Genomic DNA, 26,570 nt, shown 5'->3' with positions numbered 1-26,570 from the left:
TACTTATCTGATCCCTGACTTCTGTGCATAACTGCAGTGAAACGAACTCCCAAACTTCCTAGAAATATCCTACATTAGTTGTTTGCAAAGATAATTCAAAGTGGCACACACATATAAAACAATGGTAGTCACCTACAAAGACAAATGATGGTGCTGGAAACACATCTCTACTACTGCAGGCCCATGTTTTAAGCAAAGAGGCCAGATTTACTGCCACTGCATTCAGATACACAACAAGTCTTTATTTTTGTGGTACTAAAATCAAAGTATGGTTATGAATTACCAAGTTTTCCTGAAAAGAGCTTGGGATTCTGTTTACAGGAAAACTTGGTAATTCATAACAATAACAGTAACAATAACAATAGATATTTGATAATAATATAAATTCATTGAGTTCTCAAGTGAGTTTGTAATCAAAAGTTATTGAAAAGGGAAACTGAGAGCCAAACACAAACACACCATTATTGTATCAGCCTTCCCTATATGCCACCTCAACGTAAGCAATGAAGCTATAAAAGCTCACCTTTAATTTCTCTGCAAGACTTTCTTTTTCTGCCATCAGTATTCTAAAGTCACTCAGTGCACTGTCTCTTTCTTCCTCTATGTAACTTTGAGAAACTAAATTGTGTTTTGCTTCTCTTCTCAGTCTGTTCAATTCACTCTGAGACTTTAAAAGATTATTGTTAGTTAGAATACATGGACTGCAATATAGTGTACACACTAACAAAATGCTGTAATTACAATATAAGTCCTATTATAGTCTTATTTTTCCATAGGTAACTAAAATGTATTCCCTAAATCACTTAGTGGTATGACAACTTACACTGTCAAAATAATAATCATTCTGTTACTGTCCCAAGTAAAGCCTAACTTCACTGTTCTCTTATCACTTAACCACTCCTTTCTCGCTTCCTTGCTGTATCTTTACACATCTTTCTCATGCGTTCTATTAATTTTTTCCTGATGTTTATCATTTCCAAATGCCAGTACAATAACTCCTAATAGCTTTAAAGTTAATAAACTAGCTAGCATACATAATTTCATTAACAAGTATTAAATATATTTATGTACTTTATTAGTCTTGGTTGTACTTTGCTAGGTTTTTCATTTTAAATAATCAACAGTACAACAAGTGTTAATTGGTTATTTCAATGTTAACTATAAATTTCTTCTTACCTGCTCATAAAGAACACTTAATCTATCTCGTTCTGCAGTCAATAATTTGACATTGGACTGAATTTCTATCATGTGTTTTTCAAATCTGTCTAACACAGACGGTAGCTCATCTCTTTCTCTGGTGATCGATTTAAGCTCTTCGCTCTGAAAAGTGATCAATAAATTTATGTTAAAATTTGCTAATTTAAACATCTGAAAAATTAATTCCAGAAAAGAACACCTGCTATACACATAAAAAATATAAGCAAAATAATTTTAATCACAAGAAAAAGCCTGGAACTGGTGGTGTAATCTAAACAACAAGAACCAGCTGTTAAAAAGAATAAGCAAAGGAGCTAGCAATAAGATTTCAGCCTTCTGATTATTATCCAGTTCTATTTATTTAAAATAAACTGATCAATAAGTAATCAATGTTACTATAAAATGTGACAAGGAAAGAAAAAGGCAAATTCATTGGAGTTTCTCTCAGTTGATTTTTTGCATCTAGAATGTAATTTAGAAAACTGCTACAGTCCTTTAATGCCACTGAATTTGAGAATATATTTGATGGCTTCTTAAATGTTTCTACAGTATTTTTTTCACTTATCTTGCTAGCAAGAACTTTACCTTCTCTGCAGTCCTGTGGCTTGGGCTAGACCTTAGTTTTATCATTTTTTGAAGATAGTCTAATTCTCGCTTATAGTAGTCTCTGTCATCTTCTAAGGTCTTTACAAATGCATCCAACCGAGATGGAGATTTGTCTCCTTGGGCAATACCACACTCTAATCTCATTCTTTCGATTTCTAGAACAAATTCTCGTTCTGGAAGGAAAAAAAAAAGAAGAAAAACAACTCTATAGGTAAGTCATGAATTTCCTCCAAGACACTTGCATTTGGGATGGATTAACTCCCACCAACCATCCAGGCAGCAATCCTGCTGAAAATGATGTAAGAGTTCTAAAGGCTAAAGTAGGCAAAACACCAGTGAGTAGCAGAAGACCAACAGAAGCCTCACAGCACCCTGGGCTGTATCGACAGAGGGATGGGATTATTCCCCTTTGTTTAGCACACATGAGATTGCCCTTAAAATACTGTTTTAAGGTTTGCCCCTCCTACAAGAAAGAAGTGGATAAATTAAATCCAAGGCAAGCCCTGCAAGCTGGTCAGGGAGCAGAACACTTGCTCTGTGGGGGAACTGGATTCATTAAGCCTGGAGAAAAGCTGGAGAGCCAAGAGCAGACTGAGTACCATGAGGGACTTGGATAATGTGGAGCTGGTTTCTCCACAGGTGCATAGTAGGTAAATAAGGAACAGTGACAATTAATTGCTATAAGCAATTACAAACAATACGGGAGAAAATATTCTCTGAGAACTGAAGAACATTAGAGATGTTGTGGAATCTTCTCCCCTGGAGGTTTTCAAAATCTAAATAGATAAATCTTTCAAGAAACAGAGTCTGAAGAGTTTTGGAAAGTATTTCGTATGAAACTGCCACAGAATTAGGATAAGAATGTCCTGTGTGATCACAGGAAAAAGCTGAACTTTCAGTTCCCACATAAAGAGCGAAAATATCTTTCTATGACAAGAGTTTTCACTTCAGCTATGACTGGAGACCTACAGTCTTCTTTTACTTTACATACATTAAAAGTCTTTTAGTACTTCTAACTGTATGTTAACTAGGTAACTATTCTATTTCAAAAATTACAGAAACCTAGTTTCCAAGAGTCTATGTTTGATTTACCTTTTCTTTCTAAGTTCTCTGTTTTTTCTGTCAGCCTTTGCTTCTCTTGTTGAAGCTGGTTTAACAACAGCTTAAGATTCCCTCTTTCATCTGTTTTCCCAAGGAGTTCTTCATTCAGTTTCTCATTCTCCTTACGACATGAACCCAACTCCTGAAGTAGTAAGTATTATTATAAAAATTGGAAAGGCCAATAGAGACAGTTGGGAAAAAAAATTAACATTTTGTTCAACTTTTAATATACAACACTGTTTACTTCTTCTTGACCTGGATGCTTTATGCTTTAACATTTGTTGCAGGCCATCATTTATACTACATTTTATTAAATCCAAGTAAGCATTGCTTTTTACATGGTTTGCAATCAGTAACAGGAAAAGCAAACCAACCAGTAGTATAGTGGGACACAAACATGAGAAAAAAATTAATGACTAAAGCAAGAAATAATTCTAACAGCACTTGGTAAGAGTGCTGGTGTTAAAGTACATTACAATACAGCATTTCAGTCAATGCAACTCTGAAGACATTCAAATGCTATTTGGCACACCTTTCCTATATAATCTGATGTCCTGAAAATTAAGTATTTTTGTATTTGCAAGCTCCCTAGATAGAGTAAAACAAAACACTGTACTCAGCACTATATAGCAACACAAGTTGCTATATATCCTAGAAAGAGTTTGGTCTTCAAAGAATTGATAATAGTGATTTTTTCATCTGGGCCCTATGCTTTGTTTCCAAATGAGCCAAGTACTGGATAATTTTTCACATCCCAATTAAGAGACAAAGTAGTTTCCAAACAATGAAAATCCTGTAGGATGTTATAACTAATTTGTGGTAAAAATGATTATGTCACATGGAAATTATAATTTCAGATAGCAGAAATAAGGAAATGCAATATAAGGACATAGTCAACCATACTATCTACAGAGATTTCATTCAGCCTATTTTTGCAACAATACGATGTAGCTTCTCTAGCTCTTTCATTTATTAGTTAGAAATTTTTACATCAGCTGTTCAGGGTACTAAAGAAGTTCTCTGCTAATTGTTTTTTTTTTTTTTTTAATAAATGAAACAATCTCATGGATGACAGCATGATAAAAACAGTACAAACAAGAACTGAAAATATTTTTACTTACTGATTTAAGCCTTGTTACTGTCTCTTGTAGATCCCGTATTTCACTGACTTTTCTTTCAATTTCTTTCTATCAACCAAAATTAACCTATATGTTAAGAATTACATATTCAAATGACAAAAATCCCTTTGTTACACACACACAAAAAGGAAGCAGACTATTTTGGTTAAGGAATGAAGCATAGTTAGTTCCTTGTAATAAAGTAGTGAAGCTCCTGTGAAGTGAAAGCACAAAAAATTTGTGGTATAAACACCCATGTTCTTTTGGAGCAGAATGGTTAAATGAATCACCAAATGACTCTTCATAGAAAAAACCCCTCCAAATATATGCACTGCTGTTGCAAATATGCATTACCTAGCAATAGCTTTAAGTACCTCAGCATTTTATTTCATACTAAGCTGAAAGAAGAAAAAAGACAAGATTGCCCCTTAGCTAAAATCATGTCCACCTAATACAGTAGAGACAAAACTGTTGTGGTTACTCCACTTCAAGTGAGAAATTCTGTGTAATATTAAGAAAACTGGAAAAAAATCTTTTAAATCTTCCTTTCACAAGCCAATGTCTTTCACTGCAATTAGAAGATACAAAGCCAAGTAAAATGGAGCAGCTCCTTCACTGTGACATATTAGTGATTACCTTTGCTTCTCCTATTTCCTTATCTGCAGTCTCAAGCACTATTTCTTTGTGCCTTTCCAATTGCTGAGCCAAGTGATCTATTTCATTCAGTTCTTGACACAGTTCTTTGTTTTTATTGCTTAAATCCACTACCTCACTAGTCACATTCTGTTTAGTGTCCAAGAGATCTTGAATGCGATTTTCAAGTTGCTTGTTTTTTTGCTGAAGATACTCAACCTGAAAGACATTTTTCATTAAAATATTAATATGCATTGTTAAATTAGGTAGCAAAAGCTCCTCCCAATCTTCTGAAATACAGTATCTCTATATCCAAAGTAAAAAAGTGATATCCCATCAAAAATGGCAAGATTTTCTGGTTTTAGAACTTAATGCTTATCAACTTGAAAAAGAAATACAATGTTATGAGCTCTCTCACAGTCATGAATACTGCTATATAAAGACAACCATACATTTCTCAAGCCTGAGAAAATAGTCTTGATGGTGCCAAACAGCTTCGTGCAGCTCTGGGCTCACTCCCTGTACAATCAATTTGTATTCACCATGACTTACTAATTCAGGATCACTAATTCAGGAGCACAGCTGGCCTGCTTCCAAGACATAGTTCATTCTCTATTTTTGCAGCACTGAACCTAAGCTAATACACTCTTCAAGGTGGCTCCCATGCCACTGTACATCATGCACAATCAGTACACAAAACATCTAACTCATGTGAGAAAAACCTGAGAATTGATGGTATAAATGCAGAGATGGGCTTTACTTGTTTTGCACTCCAGCTCATCTTTAAATTCTATTTGTAGACCAGTACTGAATGCATGCTAATACACACAGTAAACACAAACACCTTTACCCTAAGCTTATCCTTTCCTCACAAGTTTGCATTGGAGTGAAGGTGGGGACCATTTGAAATCCATGAGGAAGATTCTCCACTCTCTCTTAAGAATATCTACAGGGTTACTCCTTATTATATGTACATATGCCATTGTTACTTTCTAGAGTATAAATGGCATGTATACAATAACTTTCTAACAAAATAAAAGGATTTTCAAACCTGCTGAAAACAGTGTGTCATACAAAAATTTGCTGAATACTTTCAGATTAACATACTATGTATAGATGCAAGCTCATTGAATTCTTTACCAAAACCTTTCTGACAGACTTTTAAAACAGAAAATGAAGTTTCCTTAGACAAGAAACACTGGCACCTAAAGATAAAGGCAAGTTCCATCGATTGTTTTAATTATCTGTAGTAATTTTTTGAAGAGCTAGAAGTTTTGTGGGTTTTTTTAAATTGCTATATTTTTAGGTTTGACTAAACAACTGTAATAAATGAATTACCTGTAAATTCAAGTGGGCAATAAGCTTTTCATTACTTTTAGTTCTTGATTCCAGACAGAGAACCTCATGAGAACGCCCACCATCCAACGCCAGCGTTAAGCGTTCGATTTCTTTGTCTCTTATCTCAACCTTTGAGGGACAGAAAAAAATGGTCTGGTATCCTTATGCACCATTAATGGACCCTTCATTTACACACACACATAACAGTCAGGAAAAAGATATGCAACCAAAAATGCAATTTCTATCTTGTATTTTTTTTAAATTTTCTGTTCTTCTGAAAAACATTGTATCTTTGAAAGATAAATAAATTAATCAAACAAGATTTGTACGGAAAAACTGAAACAGTTCCTACTAGATTACATTCTTGAAGAAAACTGAACAATCTTAATTTAAAGTGAAGTTAATGAATGCTACAACTTAACTGAGATAGCACTTGAAGTTAAGGAAAAAACTTGTAAGTAAGCTAACTCAGTGACTATTCCAGTCCCTGGAAAAAAGGAAATATTGGAAAAATTATCCTAAGATACATGTAGTTCAAAGTGCTATTTTGGACAAGATAACACTTATGCATTAAAAAATGCAGACAAATTCTACTTTGTCATGATTGTCAAGTTTAGCTTATTTAATGTAATTTCAATAGACAAAATGTATCAGCAAAACCACCGGGCAAGTATTTTGTCATTTCTGCTGTCTCCAAAAGCAGAGGAAGAAAACTGCTTGACATAGGCAAGTAAGAATAATTATATTTCACATGCCCTACAATGCACTCTCAAGAAAGTTTTTAAGACACCAAGGCCATTGCCATGGGTATGACACCCAAATAATGACAATAATATTAATATTAATAATAAAACAACAATATCACTACTACTGATGATATACCTGCTTGCTGTAATTTTTTATTTCACTTTCAGACGTCTCCAGTTTTTCCTGTAGCTCTATTACATCTGACTGCAGTTCTTGAATTCTGAAATAAAGTGCTATATTTTTAATGTGAATTCATGGAAGTATTGTATGTACACAATTCAATACTATAATTTTCTCTTTGCTCCTGAACCCAAGTATTTCACAGAGAAATAGTTTTGCTCATGCAAAATATTAATGCAGAAGCTGTTAGAGATACTGTAGCAGGTTGACCTTGTCTGGCTGCCAGCCCCCACCCAGATGCTCTCTTACTTCCCTTCCTCAACAGGATGGGGGAGAAAAAAAGAAAAAGCTCACGGTCAAGATAAAGACAGGAAGACCATCCACCAACGGCTGTCACTAGTGACAGACTCAAGTGGGGGAAGATTAATGTAACTTATCAATCAAAAGGAGTAGGACAGTGAGAATCAAAGACACAGGCACACTTCAGAGTTGAGAAGCTCTTTGGCTCACCGATTATCAGCCACCTGGAGAAGGTCTGCGATGTAGGGGTCCTCTGGCTGAGGCACTGGGTAGGCACTGACACGCGATGGGGGCACAAGCTGGTCTATCTGCATGCGCTGACGCCTGAAGGGAATGCTTTTCTTCTTGCCACCTAAAAGCACAGACCCAGAGACATATTACTTGGAGTTAAAGCAAGGCAGTCATCTTCTTTAATACAAAGTTAATTTTTCTATTTATTCCACTGCTTCTGAATGAGCACATTTCACCATTTTAATCCTTCTGCAATAAGCTGACAAAATTCACAAATTCTAGACAATGCCACTCTTGCACGTTAGTACCAATTCTGCTGAAGTTCAATATTACAATAAAGAAACACCCAAAGTTTAGTGTAAGTAATTTTCCTCAGTGTTTAAGATCCCAAATATTCTATAGTTCAAACTTGTTGAAACTGGTAGTGATTTAGCTTACTAAAACAGCTAAATCAAAACATCACAAAAGGCATTTGGTTTTTGCATTTAAGAACTATTTTATGACTGAATTAACCTTTGCATTGTATAGTAATATTTTTATTCCTTTTACATTATGTTCATTTCAGTGAATATCATATGCTACTGCTTATCAAGCAGAATATGCTATTATTTAGAAAAAAGAAGAAAACACAGTATTCCTTCCAGACTGAACATTTCCTCTTCATCATATAATTAAATAAGACCATGCAATACTGGATGATGTAGTATAGAAAAATCCCAGAAACTGGTGACCAAGGGGCAAGTATGCAGAAAGGCAGACAAAAGCCTAAAATGTCATCTTTGAAGCAAAGGACATGAAGTGCGGAAAGGTATGGGAAAATCAAAAGGAAATTTAATTTTTCCTAGCTATCTAGGAAAAATTAAATTAGCTATCTAGCTATTTATTTTGCTCAAATACCAAAAATGCATATATAAGTCAATGACTTGGGGAAAAAAGACAGTTTCAAAATTTCACAAAATAATTTTATATCCCTTAGCTTCAAAAAAAAATGAAGAAAAAGGAAGCCCTGGAGAAAGAAATTAACCTGAAAGTAACATCTAGCACATTTTAAGTTATCAAAAGACCATTTAAATATTGTAAATCTCCAATAGAGAATTGGCATACTCGTAAACATATTTTGCATCTTGCTATGTTTAGATCTTGGTTCCAAAAATCTGAATTTATCACTTATACATCAATTACCTGCCAAAAATATGCAAGTGTTAAACAATCTGCCTCTTAATTAGGTGCAGCAATAAAAGAAATAGCTGTTGATTAATAATGCTTTCTAGTCACATTTTAACAGTCTTCTGTTGAATGTAAGTTTGCATTCAAATTTGTCCCTAACACAAGTGATGACCTGTTGCCCTGGTTTTTCTGAGATTTTTTAAAGCCTTCTACTTGCTTATAAGATGGAGTCAGTTCTTTAGCTACTGTTGCGATATTAAGGGTCAGTTTTTCACTTTCTCACGCTTTGGAACATAAACAACCTTTCTTGTTTTTGTTCACTGTCCTTTGCTTACATATTTCCAGTGTGGCCGAGTTTCTCAGGTATCGTGGGCATGATATGCTCACAGATACCATTTGAGCTATTCCAAACTAGGCCAAACTAGGCCTCAGGCCTGGGTCTAGTAGGCCGCAAAACGTTCAGCATACGTAGTAGCAGATAAACTTATCTGCTACTAGGAATGTGTTAAGGTATGGACACTCGCAGCATAGAGGTAATGGCACTAAATCTCCGTAGCTACCTTAACCCTAAATTGCTTACATACTTCTGTATGTCCACTGCCTATCACAGTGCACCTGCTAACTGTAAACTATTCGTTCTGTATTTAACCGGCCATCTCGTGGAATAAAGCAGAGTTCGTGCTGGAAACCATACTGGTTGGTCTCACGTTACTCTAGTCCCCGGTCTTACCAGAGCTCGGCTACACCTGGCGCCCGAATATCAGAGACTGAGCACTGGATGAATAGTGAAATATAAGGCTTAAATGCTTTGAAATATAAGGCTTAAATGCTGTGGAATACAAGGCTTAAATGCTGGATTATAAGGCTTAAATGCGGAAAAGACCCTGCTTGATTTGATTTAGAACGTGTGTGTGCCGCTTGCGGACTACTGTTCTGAATTCGCGGGGCAGACTGGGGAGCGTCGGCTGATTGGATTGATCAGAAGGCGACAGTGCCACCTGCTGTCAGCGGAAAGAAGGTAAGAGCAGCCACGCGGATGGATTTATCAATTGAACGCGATTTCATGGCTGCTACGCAGCTTTTAGCGTCCATTGTCTCGAAACGGGGCGAAAAAATTAGAGACTCTGATATAACTCAGCTGGCCCAATGGGCTAAAAAGAAAGGGAAATTACATCAGCCCTCGCTTTTGTTTAGCGAGACAGAGTGGAAAGAAATTGGAGACTTACTGTGGGATTCGGTGGCCTCACAAGGGAAAGACGCGAAACTCTGCTCGGAGTTAGGCGTAACGTGGAAAAAAATTATAACCACGTTGCAAACCTTTGCCACGGAGCGCAGAGCTGCCCAAGCCGCGATTTCCGCTTTGGAAAGAACGACTCCTTGCTCTCCTGATCCGGGAGCCGCCCCCTCCCCAAGCGAAGGAGCAAAGAAAAGTATCCAGAGTAGCGAGATTTTTCGGGATCAATTCCACGCAGCCGGTGAAAGGGAACGCGGCCCCTCTCTGCTCGTCCCTCCACAATGTGGTAAATGTGGCCAGCCATGCAGTTGAGAGACCGGGCGAAAAGCCGGAAATGCCCTTGCCGCGGTTCGGAGAGAGTGGCGTGGGGGAGGGGACGAGCCAGCCGCCAGACCCCAGGGGCAGGGCGAAAGAGGAGGAGATAGGCGGAGCCGGCAGCGGCGCAGGGCGGGCACAGGTGACGCAGCAAGGAGGCGGACTTAGAGGCGGTGCCACCGGCGGAGCGGAACCAAACCCCCCCCTGCCGGAACGGGAGCTGACGTCAGCTGCCCACCTGACCAAAACAAAAACAGAAAACATGGCGGCGCCCTTGTCCGGATCGGACACCGCAAGTTCAATTCAGTCCGAGACCCCTGCGGTCTCGCAGCCTGCATCGTCGGGACCCGCCACCCACCCACAGGCGTCCCGATGTCCTCTGCCAGAATCTGATTCAGATGAGGAAGTTTTGGAACCGGACGGCCGTTGTGCGGCACAATCGGCGGAAAAGCCGCAGAGATCGACGGAGCTACAGCAAATTATAGCCGAGCTTGCTAAGCTCTCCAACCGGCAAAATCAATTAGAACAAAGGACAATTGAGCTGTCTCAAGCATTCCCACAGAAAACATATAACGTGCAACCTTTGTCAACTATACATAGCAAGCAGACACTGCCATCCAATGCCCAGCAGATGGCGCTGCCTGTCAACCAACCTGATCCACTTCTTAACCGCTGGGCAGACGTAAAAAAGAATGCCATCCTAGATAAGGACTTTGAAGCGGCCAATGTTATAGCTTGCCCTGTGGTGATTGAGCAGAACGTTGCCAGATGGCAACCACATGAATGGAAAGTATTGCAATCTGCAAAGCAGACAGTTAGCCAGTATGGAATTCGTGCAGAAGCTTCTAAAAGTATTATCCAATACATCTTCACCGCTGACCTCTTGTGCCCTGCTGACAGTTCTAATATTGCAGCACTTCTGCTCACGCCATCCCAATTTCTCATCTTCGAAAGAGAGTGGAGATGGCTGGCAACTGAGGAAGCTAATAGACATCAAACAGTGGGAGATCCGCTTTACGGGATCCAGCCAGATATGCTCACGGGCCAAGGAGCTTACGCTACGACAAATGTACAGCTGACTTTTCCTATTGAAATTCATCAGCTGTCCCAGTCACTGGCCTACAGAGCTTTGCTGTTGGTGCCAGACAAAAAGAAGCCTCCATCCTATGCTAACGTCAAGCAAGGAGCCACAGAATCGTTTGCACAGTTCATTGATCGTCTTTCCACAGCTTTGAGAGATGCTCCAGATTTGCCTGATGAGGTGCGAGACCATATGTTCCGCTCCCTTGCGTTTGAGAATGCTAATGCACGCATGAAGACCATATTAGCCTCCCTTCCCCAAGGCTGTGGCGTGGATGAAATGCTGGTTAGAGCAGCGAGAGCAGAGCAGACTAACCAGACAGCAGCTTTCACAGCAGCAATGCAGAATGCAATGCAGCAACAGGGGCACGTTATCGCAGCTGCATTGACAGGGAAGCCCTTTAATCGTTCTACTAACGGCAAAAAACCACCAACGAACTTCCCTTGCAACCGATGCGGGGAACCAGGTCATTTTAAGCAGACCTGCCGGAAGCCTGTTTGGTGTCACAGATGCAATGTGGACACTCATGCTACAGAGGTCTGCAGAAAACAGGGAAACTTCACGGCCAGCGCGTCGAGGCACTGCGCCAAGACACAAGTCGATGCCTCAGCCCACCAGACTCCAAAAACGACTCTTTGAACCAAAACAGACCTGCTGTGTGGAGAAGTGTTGGTATAGACATAACAGCAGCAGAAGAAGTCACTTTGCAAGATAAGGAAGTAACCTTAATCCCCACTGATGTCTCTGAACCCATCTATAATACAATTTCTTCAGCTGGAGGTTTGATATTAGGAGGAGCCTCCACGAGCAAACAGGGTATTATGGTGGTGCCAGGAGTCATCAATGCAGATTACACTGGACAGTTAAAAATAATGGTTTATGCCCTGCAGCCTCCTGTGACAATCCAAAAGGGGAGCAGGATTGCTCAGATCATCCCCTTTGAGAACATCCTGCCACGTCGTCAGTCCCAAAAGCAGCCTGCGGAAACCGAAGGCGGAGCTAGGAGCTTTGGATCTATGGGACACAATGTTTTCCTTACAGTGGATTTACACGAGCGGCCACGGATTGCAGTGAAACTGCAACGAGGCGATGAAATTATTGGCATGGAACCACTTCCAGACACCGGCGCAGACATATCTTTAATTAATAAATTACATTGGCCTTCTCATTGGCCTTTGAAATCCCCCTATACCCGCGTTGTGGGCGTAGGAGGCCTGACTGTTCCCTCAATAAGTGCAGATCCTATTCGGATCATCTTTGAAGATGGACAAGTGGTTGTGGCTCATCTATATGTTGTGCCAATGCATGAAGAGATTCTGGGGCTGCTAGGAAGAGATGTGCTTTCCCAAATAGGGATGGTTTTGACTACTGACCAGCATTTTCCTTAGTGGCCACTGCAGAGCAGCCACCCATTTTAAAAATCACCTGGTTAACTGATACCCCTGTGTGGGTTGAGCAGTGGCCAATGACAGAGAAGAGGCTGCGAATTACCAAGCAATTGGTGCAGTAACAACTAGAAGCAGGTCACATTCGACCCTCAGTGAGTCCATGGAATACACCAATTTTTGTCATCCCTAAAACATCAGGGAAATGGAGACTATTGCATGACCTTCGCAGGGTCAACGAGCAGATGCAAGCAATGGGTGCTCTGCAACCAGGCTTGCCAGCATCGACTATGATTCCTCAAGGGTGGGACATTGTGATCGTCGATTTGAAGGACTGTTTTTTCACGATCCCACTCCATCCTCAAGATACTCAGCGCTTTGCCTTCACTGTGCCATCTATTAACAGAGCAGCTCCGGCACAACGGTATGAATGGGTGACTCTTCCTCAGGGAAGTCATACCTCACCTACCATGTGCCAGATTTTCGTCAATTGGGCTTTGCAGCCAATTCGTCAGCGTTTTTCCAATGCAATAATTTATCATTATGTTGATGATATCCTCATTGCTACTAAAGAGCCTCTGCTCACAGAGGAATTAACCTGGCTAGTCACACAATTAAAACACCGTGGTCTGACTGTGGCCCCGGAAAAAATACAGCGATCAGCTCCGTGGAAATACTTAGGATGGTTGATCACAAGCGCACAGATCCGGCCACAGAAAATTACTTTACATACCAACATTTCTACATTATATGATGCTCAGAGACTTTTTGGAGACCTGCAATGGGTTCGCACCATTGTAGGAATCACCAATGATGACTTGCAACCGCTTCTGCCATGGCTACACGGTAATGATGCCAGTAGCCCTCGACAATGCACCCCTGAACAACGACGAGCCTTAATAAAGGTGTCAGAAAAGCTACAACGTGGTTGGAGCATTCGCCGTATAGAACACCTCCCACTGTCACTGTTCCTTTCCAATGCAGATGCCTGTCCGTTTGCCATTATCTTTCAATGGCAAAAGAAAAAGGGGGAACACCAGTCTAGGTTACAGTCGACAGCTGGTGTGATTGAATGGGTGTTCTTGCCTGTACAGCCGAAGAGTCGTGTTATGACATGAACAGAAGCCCTTGCCGTGCTCATTAGAAAGGGGAGAGATAGGATTTTAGAGATCGATGGGGAAGAACCGGCAGATATCAGTGTTCCTATCAGAAATGAAGATCTGGACTGGAAGCTGAGACATTCTGTGGAGCTGCAAGAAGCATTGTTAGGTTTTACAGGTGTGGTTCACAACCGACAGCCAAAGGGTCCGATGTGGACTCTGATTGTACGCCATCAGTGGCTGGAGAAGCCTCTGTGTTCCATGACACCTGTGGAAGGCAGAACAGTTTATACAGATGCTGGCCGAAAGATACAAAGAGCTGTGTGTGTGTGGAAACAGCAAGGAGAATGGAAGCAGCATTTAATCCACAGTGAAGCCGGAGACAGCTTGCAGACCCTGGAACTGGGAGCAGTGTGTTGGGCTTTGCAAACCTGGAATAAGGAACCTCTTAATGTGGTGTCAGATTCTTTGTATGTGGTTGGAGTGGTACAAAGAATCGAAGATGCACTCATTAAGACCACTCAGAATCAACGCCTCGGAGAACTATTTCTACGACTGAGGAGTATACTCAGACAGCGTCAGCATGCCTTTTGCATGATGCACATTCGTAGTCATCAGTGCAGCAATGGTTTGGGAGAAGGCAATGCACGGGCAGATGCTGCAGTCAGTTGCGTTGCCCATGTCCCTCCTGAAAGCAAATTTGTAAGAGCTCGCAACAGCCACGAGAATTTCCATCAGAATGCTAGAGCTTTGCGTCATCAATTTCAAATATCTATGAACGATGCACAGGGGATTGTGCGTGCCTGCCCTCAATGCAGTCATCACGGGCCAGGTCTTGGCCTAGGCACGAATCCTCGAGGAATGAAAGCCCTGGAACTGTGGCAGATGGATGTAACACACATCCCAGAGTTTGGAAGGTTGAAATATGTTCATGTCACTATTGACACCTACTCCAAATTCATTTGGGCCACAGCACAAACTGGGGAAAGAGCTCTGCACGTTGAGAGACATTTGACTGTTTGCTTTTCAGTGATGGGAGTGCCTGCAGAAATCAAAACTGACAATGGTCCAGCTTATGCGGGACAACGAGTTGCTAGGTTTCTGCAGAAGTGGGGAGTCAAACATACTACCGGGATTCCTCACTCTCCTACTGGCTAAGCCATTGTGGAACGGGCTCATCGGACGCTGAAAGAGTATCTCGCAAAACAGAAGCAAAACAATGACCTAGATGTGACCAATCGTTTATCTAAAGTACTGTTCACTTTAAATTACTTATGCCTAGCAGAAGGGCGAGAAGAGCCTGCAGTTGTCATCCACCACCAGGCTGTGAAAGAAGGGAGACCACAAGCAATTCCAGGACTTTACATATATCATAGGGACATGCGAACGGGTGAATGGCAGGGACCCAGTCCAGTCTTGTTTAATGGTCGCGGTTATATGTGTGTTTCTGCAGGAGAAGCAGGACCTGTCTGGGTGCCGAGTCGCTTTACCCGTGCGTGTCCGCAAGAAAAGATACCAACCGGCGGTGACACTCTTAGAGACACTCACAGAGACAGCGACGACTTACCTGAAGCACCTCAAGAAGACGCGGAGAGTGCTGAAAATTGACTGTTTTAATAATAATCTATCATTGCACTAGCTTGACACTTAGAGACACGATAAGTTATTGGTTAAGGTTAATAGCCTGTGTGCTACACTGTGTGCTTTTCACAATGGGTGAAATGTTAAGCATGAGGGTGTTGGTTTTGATCAGTGTGGTAGTAGAAACAAGAGCAGGGATGTTTAACATTGACACAAGGGAGAACATGTGGGTTACTTGGGCCAAACAAACTAAACAGGATTCCTTTTGTTTATCTCTAGCGACGCCATCCAATCCTTTTAGAACCTGCTTGATTGGAGTTCCACTGACCTCCATGGCAGAGTTCAAGTCTTTAACCCCTGTCAGCATTGACCCAAAAGGTGCTTTAGGGCCACAAGCTGCTGCCATAGCGCGAAACCTTAGAACTGCTGGTCCAGAGCCTCAGGAGCTTGATCTTTTAGGTTCTGTGCCAGGAAACTATTGTCTTGTCTTTGGGCGCTTTGCAGTGAATTCAAGTCTATTAATCATAGATGAGCAGCAATTGAAAGGCCACGCTACGTGGCTATCCCCTCATTCACCATTGTATTACAATTACACTGAGTATTGTAATAGTTGGGTCAGATCTGTCACACAATTGACAACAGCTGCTAAGAGATTGCCACCAGGAATCTTTTTAGTTTGTGGAGATAGAGCGTGGTCCACAGTACCTCCAAACAGTGTCGGAGGACCGTGTTATTTTGGTAAACTAACCCTGTTCGCACCTACTATTCACCAGGTTCTAGGCTTGCCACAAAAGGCCCGACGAGTCAAACGCAGTATGTCTCAACTAGGTCCCAACTGCAGAGATCAAGTTAAGTTATGGCAGCCTGCAGCCGTGATCTCAGCATCCGTTTTTGCCCCAGGAGTTGCTTCAGCACAAGCCCTCACACAACTGAAACATTTAGCCTGCTGGACAGGGAAACAGATTAACATAACGACGAAGTTGTTGAGTGAGCTTGCTGAAGATGTTAGTGGCATTCGCCAGTGCTCCAGAACCGAGCCGCGATTGACTTCCTTCTTTTGGCTCAGGGGCATGGATGCGAAGAGTTTGAAGGCATGTGCTGCATGAATTTATCAGACCACTCACGGTCGATACATCAGCAGTTAGCGCAGTTGAGGGACAACATGAAACACCTTGTAGTTGAAAACACTCCGTTTGACAATTGGCTGAAGTCTTGGAATCTCACCGGGTGGATTGTGGATTTAATTTGTTTTGGTATAATGATCTTTATTGCTGTCATAGTAGTTTTGACAATAGTGCCTTGCTTGATACAATGCATGCGCAAATTAGCCGACCGTGCCTTAACGTCAGTTTGGATAGCCCAAAAAGAAAAAGGGGGAACTGTGGCCGAGTTTCTCAGGTATCGTGGGCATGATATGCTCACAGATACCATTTGAGCTATTCCAAACTAGGCCAAACTAGGCCTCAGGCCTGGGTCTAGTAGGCCGCAAAACGTTCAGCATACGTAGTAGCAGATAAACTTATCTGCTACTAGGAATGTGTTAAGGTATGGACGCTCGCAGCATAGAGGTAATGGCACTAAATCTCCGTAGCTACCTTAACCCTAGATTGCTTACATACTTCTGTATGTTCACCGCCTATCACAGTGCACCTGCTAACTGTAAACTATTCGTTCTGTATTTAACCGGCCATCTCGCGGAATAAAGCGGAGTTCGTGCTGGAAACCATACTGGTTGGTCTCACGTTACTCTAGTCCCCGGTCTTACCAGAGCTCGGCTACATTCCAGCCTGAAAACAATGTTGGTTGACATCTGGTCTGGCCAGTGGGGTGAAGGGGTAGTAACCCCAGGAGCCAATGTGCTTCCAGACCCACAAAATTATAAAAGGAAAGAAATAAACAGGCTGGTCTTTTTTTTTTTTGGTGGAGAGCAGCTTTCACTGAAGACCTTTGCCTCTGTGTCGTTGATTATTGCGTTCCGAGCAACAATGACCTAATGAAACTTCATATAGAGAAATGACAGAATTCAGAGCCCAAACGTCAAAGGGTAATGTTGCCCTACTGGATATTTTACTACAGTAACTTCTCTTACTAGAGGAAAAGATATTATGTTCTGAAGATCCAAAAAAGCCCAGAAAATGCTGAAATATCTGTGATTATTTACACTCACCAGGTGTTTGCACCACTGCCTGCAGATTCTTCTCCTGAAGCTGCTGAATCTTTTCAGTCTTGGCTTTGGTCTCTTTTTCCAGCGCTTTAATTTTATGTATATACTGGTTATTCAAAAATTTCAAGTCAGATGTTTCATGTTCAACCCTCCTTAAGGAAGCTTTCAAATCTTCAAGGGAAAGAAAAGCAGTATTATTGCTCTTATTCACTATTCTTTTTCCTAGTAGCATCAAAATAAGCATAAAGAAAATGCTACATTCTTTTTCCATAGCATAAAATTATCAAATACATATACATATGTGCATACTTTTACAAACAAACACAAAAAAATATATCTTTATACATGCTTTACAAATAAACACTCACTGTGAAACAAAGGCACATTTAACAGCAGTATTTAATTTTCAATTAAAAAATACCATTTCAAGGTACAAAAGTATACGTTAAGATTTCTAACATTCTCATATCTTATTAAAACAATAATTTGCAGAATTTCCAAAGTTTTTTGACTGCAAAAGAAATGTCTGAGTATGAATCTTAATTCATTAAAGGCACCAAACTCCATGACCACTCACACTCACTGGAAAGTACAGATAAAAGAATCTGCAGATCAAGGATTTAGCCACAATTCTATTTTGGCATGGAAGGACTAAAAAAAAATATCATCATTTGGATATTACCTTTAACATGACGATCAGACTGCTCTTTCAGTTTTAGTATTTCTAAATGTAGATCATTATTTTCCCTGGTAAGTCTAGTATTCTCTGTTTTATAAGGTTCCAAGGTAATATCATAATTACTGCATTCTTTCTCAGTTTTTCCAGAAGATAACTTTGCTCTGCGCAAGCTCTCAGTTGTGTGAACTAAATCACTGGGATAGAAGAGCATCAGATATGTTAGCAATGTTATCAGCCTTCACACTGCACATGCAAATGTTTATTATGACCTGAGAAACAAAACCATTTCCCCAAGAGAGAGAACAAATGAGTTCAAACAAAGGCAACAAAACATTCATGTCATGTAAGAAAAACTGAAAGACAGGAACCATTGTTTAAAAAAACACTAAATAGGAAAGAACAGGGAAAAAAAAAGAAAACAAAATAGTTACAAAGCGTATCAGGAGTTTACATCTGATAAGCATCAAAGTTAGTGATGGAGAGAGTAAACCTACATGGTTTACACATGTCTACAGTAGACACATGGATGAGACTTAATGTTGAAGACAGATTGCTCCATATCTGCCTACCTGTGGTTCTTCCATGTGTATTACACACTAGAGAGCGACAGAACCAGAACAGCTACATTTGCATGTCTAGTCAAATATAACGGGATTACTATGGAAATTACTATGTTCTTAATGATATCAATGCCAGAAAATGGCAGATGTGAAGATTTTGGTGTTTTTTTCTGTTATATGTCTTGTAAAAAGGGCATAGACAACAAATTTAAAATTCTCTGCATGAGGCCATAATAAGTGGAGATGTGAATGTTTTAATTCACAGAACAGTGAATAGGGATTATTTTTTAAACAACCAGTTATAAGAGTATGTCCTTTTAAGCACATATCAAGAGTTACTATTCTTGCTCTCTTATGAGGTTGGAAAAGTTGAATTTTCCTATGCCATAGATCCTTAGAAGCAATCCTACTGAATAAAATAAAATTTTAAGACGTTCACTTAAGCAAACCCATTTGACTTCATTAGACACTGGAATTTAATGTTAGCTCTGAAATAACACTGCTAGAAAATCATCTTCAGATTACACCTTCCTCTTTTACATGTCAAAAATCAAACAATACCTACTCTACAATTACTATTTTTTAAATGAATCTCCTTTTGAATACCTGAAAAGCTTTTCCACCAAAGGTAAACTCTCCACTCCCAGTGGGTGCCGATAGCCCAGCTGATCCAGACGTTTCCTGAGATTCACGAACCTTCGCTCTGCATTTGCACTCATTGTAAATAACCTCCAAAGCTGCTTTTGTCACAGTCAAGAAAAACAGGACACCTCCAAAAGATTGTTGGTTACAGCATCTGTCCTTAGAGAACGAAAAATATAGAAAAAACGTAATGCAAAAAACCTTTTTATGCTGTAGGATACACAGTGGATAAACATGTCCTTAAAATTTAAATCAAAACGGGATCACTGCAACTGAAAAGTTTTAAACATATTTAGATATTCCTTTAAAAATAAATGTTTGCCTTGGCAGTCAGTTTTCTCATTATATTCTGAGTTTTTTGAACCATGGTCATCATTGTATCTTACACAATAAATTGAAAGATTACTGTGAAAAATTCATACTTTTTCCTTTCATATATATATATATAAATTTCAAAGTTTACAAGACAGTACTTAATATCACTTATGCCAACCACTTCTAAAATGGCATAAAATATGTAAAATGTTAAAGACAGATTAAGTTTCAACATCTATATTCTATGATAGAAAATAGGAAAGCTAAAATAGAAAATAGGAAAGCTAAAATTACTGATGTACTGTGGTCATAGCTGCATTGTTTTCTGGAAAATACAAATTCAAGGATCAGAGAGTTGGGTTTTTTTCAATTGACTGATTAGTTATCTTTTATTACTATGCTGATCTAAAGGCGACTGGATCAACATTACTGTGTCTGAGTCCAAATGATAATTTTGGTTTTTTCCAGTACATTTGAGGGAATGCACATCATTATGTCCTTCTGAATTTAGACATAGAATGAGAAGACGAATCAACTACTAAACTTTATGTTTCTTAATCTGTGAAAACATCTGTTCAATAGTTAGAAATATTTTTGAAAAGTAGTTGTTTTTGTAAAACATCTTCCCTCACATTTCTTCAGAAGTTTCAGTATTAACCTAATGGCTGCAAAGACCTCAGCAGCCAAACATCAATTCAAGGAGATGATGTTTGCTTCTCATACAAAAGGAACAGAATATAGAGATCACCCAAACCATCATCACAATCCTCCAGATTTTAAAAAGATATTAAATAAATACATGCAGGTATTTGAAAATAAAATGAATTATTAATAATAAAGTGAGGAAAATGTGCATGTTTCTCTCATAACTAATGCTGGAAAGTTAAGATTTCATCTTATTTTATTAAAATGCTACAAAGAAGTCTAGTAACAGACCTGTGGTTGCCAAGTACCGCTCTGTAGATGAGAATCACCAGTCTTATAAGCTCAGCATCTGTTCTGGGTACTACCAAAAATATTTGCTTGAAGAGGTTCGGGTTGTTGGGATATTAACTACGCAGTGGCCAACAATCCCTTACATACGGTTCTGGGACGGCTGAAGGAGGCGGCGGCGCACTTTCTTTCCACCAGGGTGCTAAGTGGAAGTCAATGTCCTGATGTGTAGTAAATGCTCTTCAAACTCCTCTGACAGACAAAGATTAAAGTGACAAGTTCGTGGTATTTCTGCGTTAAAGTTGAAGATTCTGTGTTGAATTCAGGAAAAGTTTGATTGTGTTACTGTGTGATGGTTTAAATTTGAAACTGGGCAGAAACACTAAACAGTCTACATTAAGTCTCAGGAATGCATCTTATATCACTACAGAAGAAAACTGGTAACTCCTGAGCCCATCTTCTCCTTAAGAAGACTTGTATCAGTTAAAAACATTAAATTACCTTAAAATAGTTCATCAGATTTGCTTCAAAGCTTGTGTTTTAGAAAGAGCATAGATTTTTTTTACTAATCAAATTGAGGAGGTTTTCCAGAAGAAATACCATGAACAAAACTCTGTCACAGATGGTACAGGAAGAGAGTTTTTCTTCAGTAACTGCAAAGAAAAATAAATGGACATATGTTAGCACTACAGTAACTGTGCCTAGGAAGTACATGTACAATCTTACTAAATCCCTGCAATGGGCATTTAAGGTACAGTAACCTAAACATATTCCAATATTGGGAAGTACTGACAAATTACTGGTTGAATCACTCTCCTTCCTAAAAACTGAAATTTTTAATTTAACTCGTTAATACCACTGGAATCAATCCAGAAAGGGCATTATCTTATATCCTCTAGACCCACATCTGATCCACAATAAGCCCAGGAAATGAATAGCTGTAGTATAGGTCCAAAAGGCACTCTGGAATGAATATAAGAATTGGAGTTGTTATTTCAGAGAGCTTAACATACATATTAAAGTCGTTAAAGACAATAATTGTCATATACCCTTTGCTGAAAAGAAATTATGTGTCAGTAATTCCAGACCTCTGCCATTACAGACTACCATAATTTAAATCTTACATTCTAAATTTAGTCTATCACTAGTCTTACCATGACATGAAAAAGTATCTTGTAACTTCTACATGAGGAAAATTTGTTTTTCTGGAAATATAAAATCAATATATTAAATGCACTGATTCACTTGAATCCAAGACCTGTCTGACACAAACTCCTGTGTCTCCTGACAGTTGCCACAGCAACAGTATAAAAATCTAAAAAACACAAGTCAAATCTTACTCCTACGTACGTTTTCTTCATATAAGCCTATAGTGTAGACCCTTGAAGGGCCTAAAGTTGAAATAATTATAATGGTATCTGATAGACCTTTCTCTGAGCAGCCATAGAGATATTTGGCTGTAGCCTTCACTATTCATATCGAATCCTAACTTACCATTTGCCTTTTTGATTGCTCTGAAGCACTGATAAGATGCATTCACAGTGAGACATCTCACTGAGTGGTTGCTACCACTTTAGAGACCACAGCATGTATCATTTTGCCTTTACTAACACTGCACTGCTTCTTAACTCTACCATCATTATTCAGTCCAGTGAATTTCTTCTGATACCCTTGGACTGCACTTAACATGTCCACATAATGAGCAAATTTTGTCCCCTGCTGTTTAATCCATCTTTCACATTACTGATCAGTGTTTGTCATGGCTTAACCCCAGCTTGCAACCAAGCACCACACAGCTGGCTTGCTTACTCCCCCCACTCCATAGGGATGGAGAGCAGAATCAAGGGGAAAAAAGGCAAAACTTGTGGATTGCCATAGAAATTTGAAACAAAATGATAATAATAATGATAATAATAGGAATAAAAAGAGGAGCAAGAGAGATAGGTAAAACCCAAGAGATGCACAATGCAATTGCTCACCGCCTGACGACGGATGCCCAGCCTGTCCCCAAACCACAATCAGCCCTGCTCTGGGTAACTCCCCCAGTTCATATACTGGGCATGAAGTTCTAGGGTGGGGAATACCCCTTTGGGCTGCTCAGATCATCTGTCCTGGCTATGTTCCCTCACGGCTTTCCGTGCAGCTCCTCGCTAGCACTGAGACGTCCTTTGCTGAGAGCAAGCACTACTTAGCAACAACCAAAACACCAGAGTGTTATCAACATTATTCTCATGCTGAATCCAAAACACAACATTGCACCGGCTACTAGGAAGGAAACTAACTGTATCCCAGCTGAAACCAGGGCACTTGGTCTTTGTTTGCTCTAAAGCATAGATTACACACATTCACAGTGACACATCTCTCTGAGCAGTTACTGCCATTTTAGAGACCACAGCATGTATGACTTTGCCCTTATTAAGGCTATTCTTTAATTCTCCCTTTATTACTCAGGCCAGTTGAAACTCTTCTTCAATCCTTGAGATTGCACTTAACATGTCTATAAAATGAGCAAATTTTGTCCCTTGATGTTTAACCCATTCTTTCAGATCACTAGTTGGTCTTTAACAGCAGACAATCTTCTGCACATTCACTATAAGGTAAGTACTTTCTACTCTCTCTTTTAACCACTAGCTTCTTTTCTCCATTTCTGACAGAGACCTGCTCTCTAAAAGCGTTTGGTAAAGAACCTTCTCAAAAAGCTTTTTAGAAATCTAAGTTTCCTACATTATTTGCACCCAGTCAATTCAATCCAGAATATGCTTTTCTTCAAAGAAGCTTAATAGCCTTGTAAATCACAACTGAGTCCTGATGAAAGTTATGTCACACCTATGAGATGCCTGTAAGTTTGCAAAGTACTGGAAAGCACTCTTAACAGCTTTGGTATTTCCCATGAGATAGGCTACATTAGCTGCAAAAATAGTTCACCTCATTTATCATCTAAATATTTCCTGCAATTTAGTGCTGCTGTGAAAAAAATATCAAATTTCCATTTTTGATGAAAAATAGAAACGAGAAAATTGAACAGTACTTTAAATTAGCCATTTCCTAAACAGGATTTATTAATAGGACTAAATGATTACATCTCTCAGTTGGTTGCTGAAGAGGACTCAGAGCCAATAGCCTCGTTTTTTGTTCCCTCTTTGCTCATGAAGACTGCTGAAGGTGACAACATTCACATGCTTAATTTTATGACATTTCTGGATGGCTATGAGCAGTCCTTTGAAGATATAAATGTTTATGTAATAGATATATGTAGGACCTAAGAACTGTTTCCTACTGTTTTAAGTCACCAATGTCTAAAACTGAACCTTGATGTGAAAGATGGGCAATAGTGGAACCTTATAACCAGCTGCTCTAGGCTTTAGATAGAGAATCAACTGGCATAAAATTGTGTAAAAGAAGCTATGTTTATAGGTATTAGATTAGCAGACTGAAGTCCTCCTTCTATTTGGAGAACAACACAGCAAAACTGATAGTGAGTACAGGCTAAGAACTGTTGCAGACACAGTACTTGCATTATCAATAAGAAAATGTAATAATAAAAAAGCAGAGCAAAGGTGGATCTTGGCCATGGAGGAATTAATGCAGCCGTTGAGCCATGTGGCCAACAGTTGAGCACAAAGAAATTCTTATAGACAAACATATGTGCTATGAAACTTTTTCTTTTTATTGAGTCTCTAACATTAACACCAAGGAAAATTGTGAACTCTAGTTTCAGTCTCAGTTTTGGGAAATACCAAAACGCATTTTTCATTCAACAGAACTTCCATGTTAAAGGTTTTTTCCTTTTTGTTCCTGTCCTGTTCGCCCAGGTACCAAAGGCACTCGGTGGACCTGACATTTGACCACTGCAGTGCTTTAGGGCTCTCCCGTGACACGCAGCTACTGCAGCATCACGTTCCAGACACACCCAAAGAGCCAGCACTTGCTTTAGGAAAGTCTGCTTCCAAGTGGATCTGCTGGGAGTTCCTTTCTGACTAAGATATTCACACAACACGCTTGCTGTGAAGTCTCAGCACTTTGCCAATGGAAAGACAACACTTGCTGTCAGAACACAGATTTCTTCGCTAAAGTGTCATGGAATGCCAGTGGTTAGGCTTGGAAGGCAGCTCTGGAGATCATCCAGAACCAAGGCAGGGTCACCAGGAGCAGGTGACAGGAACGCGTCCGGGACGGTCTGGAATGTCTCCAGAGAGGAAGACTGCACGACCTCCCTGGGCAGCCTGTCACCACATCCTCTGAGTTCCCACTACAGCACAAGAAAACTCTTTCGATTATGAGCCTGCTCATCACCCGCGCTCCCTAAACTGGAAGCTTTGCAGACCTTCCCGCAACCGCAGTCTGTACCTACAGAAGGGTGTCGGTCCCCTTCCAAACAGGTTTACGCCACCTTTACCCCTCACTTACCGCTAAAAGCAGGCGCCGGCCACCGGGGCTGCTGCGGAGCGGCCGCGATGTCCCAGCGTTTAGAACCTTTGAAAATGGCGCGCGGAGCAGCGGCCGCTTCCGGCCCGTCACCGCAGCAACGGCGGGGATGCGCCCGCCCCACCGGGCGCCGCCTTGGCCCGGCCCGGCCCGGCCCTTCCGTTCCTTCGCTTCCCCTCCCGGCAGCCCTCGCGGCGGCGGAACGCTCCGGCGGGCGCCGCGCCCCGTGCGCGCCCGGGGCCGGGCCGAGCGGCTTCGGCTGTGCGCGGAGGGAGCCCCGAGAGCCGGCGAGAAGGACGAAGAGAGACGTGTTCCATGGGCATGAAGTGACAGAAGGAGCAAAGGATTCAGAGTGAAAGAGGTTTAGAGCGGCTAGGAGGAGGAAGCTCTTTACTGTAAGGGTGGTGAGACGCTGAACAGGTTGCCCAAAGAAGTTCTGGATGGCCCAACTCCTGAAAGTGTTCAAGTGCTTTGCGCAACCTGTTGTGTTGGAAGGTGTCCCTGCACATGGAAGGCGGTCGGAACTGGAGGAATTTTAAGGTCCCCTCTGTGAAAAAGGCATATTGTGTGTGTGGCTCTACGCAGATATTTACTATATGTAATATGCTAGGTAGAAAAGTTATGCAATATTAACATTTAAATAATATAGTAAATGTAGTTTTTAACATTGAATCTAAGTAAGAATTGTGTGTAAGGTATTGTCCTTAGCTCAAGAGCAAAGAGAAGATAACCCGGAGGTTTCTACACAGAGAGAACAATTACAACAAGCCAGACTAAAACCCCTCTTGGATGTTTCAGAGGGAAAGATGCATATCTCCTCAAAACCACCCTGGTCAAGCCAGACCATGCATATCTCCTTGAATCCACAAAGCTACCTGGTTAAGCCAGACTCCAGGACGCCAGGGGTTTTGCAAAAGGCTCTTAGCAAACGGGATTTTCTTAGATAAAGTATGCATAATCATTAAAGTTGGTCCTCAAAAATAGAGAGGCATCTCCCTAACGGGGCCCTTCTCCTTCACAGCCTTTGTCTGGGAGGGAGGGGAGACGTAGTCCCGGGCTGCCTTTCTTTGCTCTTATTGTCTCATTATTTGTCCTGTCTCTGAAAACTTTTTAAACTTTTATTATTGTATTAATTTTTTTTGTAACCAATTTTTATTCTTTATTAAATTTTCATAAATTTCAAAAAGCGAGTGATTGGCATTTATCACACCTCCAACACAAGCAATTCTATGAATCTCTGAAATCCAGGTATCTCAATGTTCCTGAGTTCCATCTTGCAGGTTTGTTACAAAACTCAGAAGAAAAAACTCACATTCATAGTGGGGTTTTAAATTATTATTATTATTATTATCATCATTATTATTATTATTGCATCTGCATCTCAAAAAACATTTTAACTCTGTCTGCATGTTTATTTTACCTGTTTTTATCCTATATACACCCCACCTCTAGCCAACAGCTTGGCAATTTCACACGAGCTGTACAGAAAACCTAGGTCCTGAATCTCTGGCAGCTGAAGCTCCAGGAGAAAAGGTTTACATGAGGTTAGAGTACACCGATACTAGATCATATTTACCAAAAGGAAGAAAAACAAAATG

General features: G+C 40.3%; 3 protein-coding genes across 9 annotated transcripts in view; 2 read left to right on the top strand and 1 right to left on the bottom strand.

Moving 5' to 3' along the window:
* Nucleotides 1-25,097, bottom strand: part of CEP135 (centrosomal protein 135) — a 51,869-nt gene extending 26,772 nt beyond the window's left edge. For 3 of the 7 annotated variants that reach the window (XR_010080971.1, XM_063401951.1, XM_063401952.1), the window contains exons 1-14: nucleotides 22,527-22,715; nucleotides 20,551-21,200; nucleotides 19,264-19,453; nucleotides 18,101-18,291; nucleotides 17,422-17,589; nucleotides 7,371-7,512; nucleotides 6,876-6,960; nucleotides 5,994-6,122; nucleotides 4,659-4,874; nucleotides 4,026-4,091; nucleotides 2,896-3,046; nucleotides 1,783-1,976; nucleotides 1,177-1,320; nucleotides 524-667 (exon numbers count right to left, since the gene is read on the bottom strand). Coding sequence is in view for 2 of the 7 variants with exons in the window: in XM_063401951.1 (XP_063258021.1) it covers nucleotides 524-667; nucleotides 1,177-1,320; nucleotides 1,783-1,976; nucleotides 2,896-3,046; nucleotides 4,026-4,091; nucleotides 4,659-4,874; nucleotides 5,994-6,122; nucleotides 6,876-6,960; nucleotides 7,371-7,512; nucleotides 17,422-17,589; nucleotides 18,101-18,291; nucleotides 19,264-19,376 (1,743 nt within the window). In the remaining 5 variants the exon portion in view is untranslated. Of the gene's footprint in view, nucleotides 1-523; nucleotides 668-1,176; nucleotides 1,321-1,782; nucleotides 1,977-2,895; nucleotides 3,047-4,025; nucleotides 4,092-4,658; nucleotides 4,875-5,993; nucleotides 6,123-6,875; nucleotides 6,961-7,370; nucleotides 7,513-17,421; nucleotides 17,590-18,100; nucleotides 18,292-19,263; nucleotides 19,459-20,550; nucleotides 21,201-22,526; nucleotides 22,716-24,954 lie in introns of those variants that run through there. The other 4 variants (XR_010080969.1, XR_010080970.1, XR_010080967.1 and 1 more) reach the window with 4 other exon arrangements.
* Nucleotides 1-26,570, top strand: part of LOC134552878 (uncharacterized) — a 279,873-nt gene that overhangs the window by 107,634 nt on the left and 145,669 nt on the right. The window lies entirely within an intron of this gene.
* LOC134552873 (uncharacterized) lies at nucleotides 1,954-16,738 on the top strand. Its single transcript, XM_063401953.1, has 2 exons — nucleotides 1,954-2,014; nucleotides 15,127-16,738. Exon 2 carries the CDS (start codon nucleotides 15,386-15,388, stop codon nucleotides 16,358-16,360), a length of 975 nt encoding a protein of 324 aa, XP_063258023.1. The 5' UTR covers nucleotides 1,954-2,014; nucleotides 15,127-15,385; the 3' UTR covers nucleotides 16,361-16,738.

Source organism: Prinia subflava, chromosome 7 (assembly GCF_021018805.1).
Source record: "Prinia subflava isolate CZ2003 ecotype Zambia chromosome 7, Cam_Psub_1.2, whole genome shotgun sequence".
NCBI lineage: Eukaryota > Metazoa > Chordata > Aves > Passeriformes > Cisticolidae > Prinia > Prinia subflava.
Note: the sequence above shows the minus strand (reverse complement) of the source record. Positions and strands in the feature narration are given on the sequence as shown.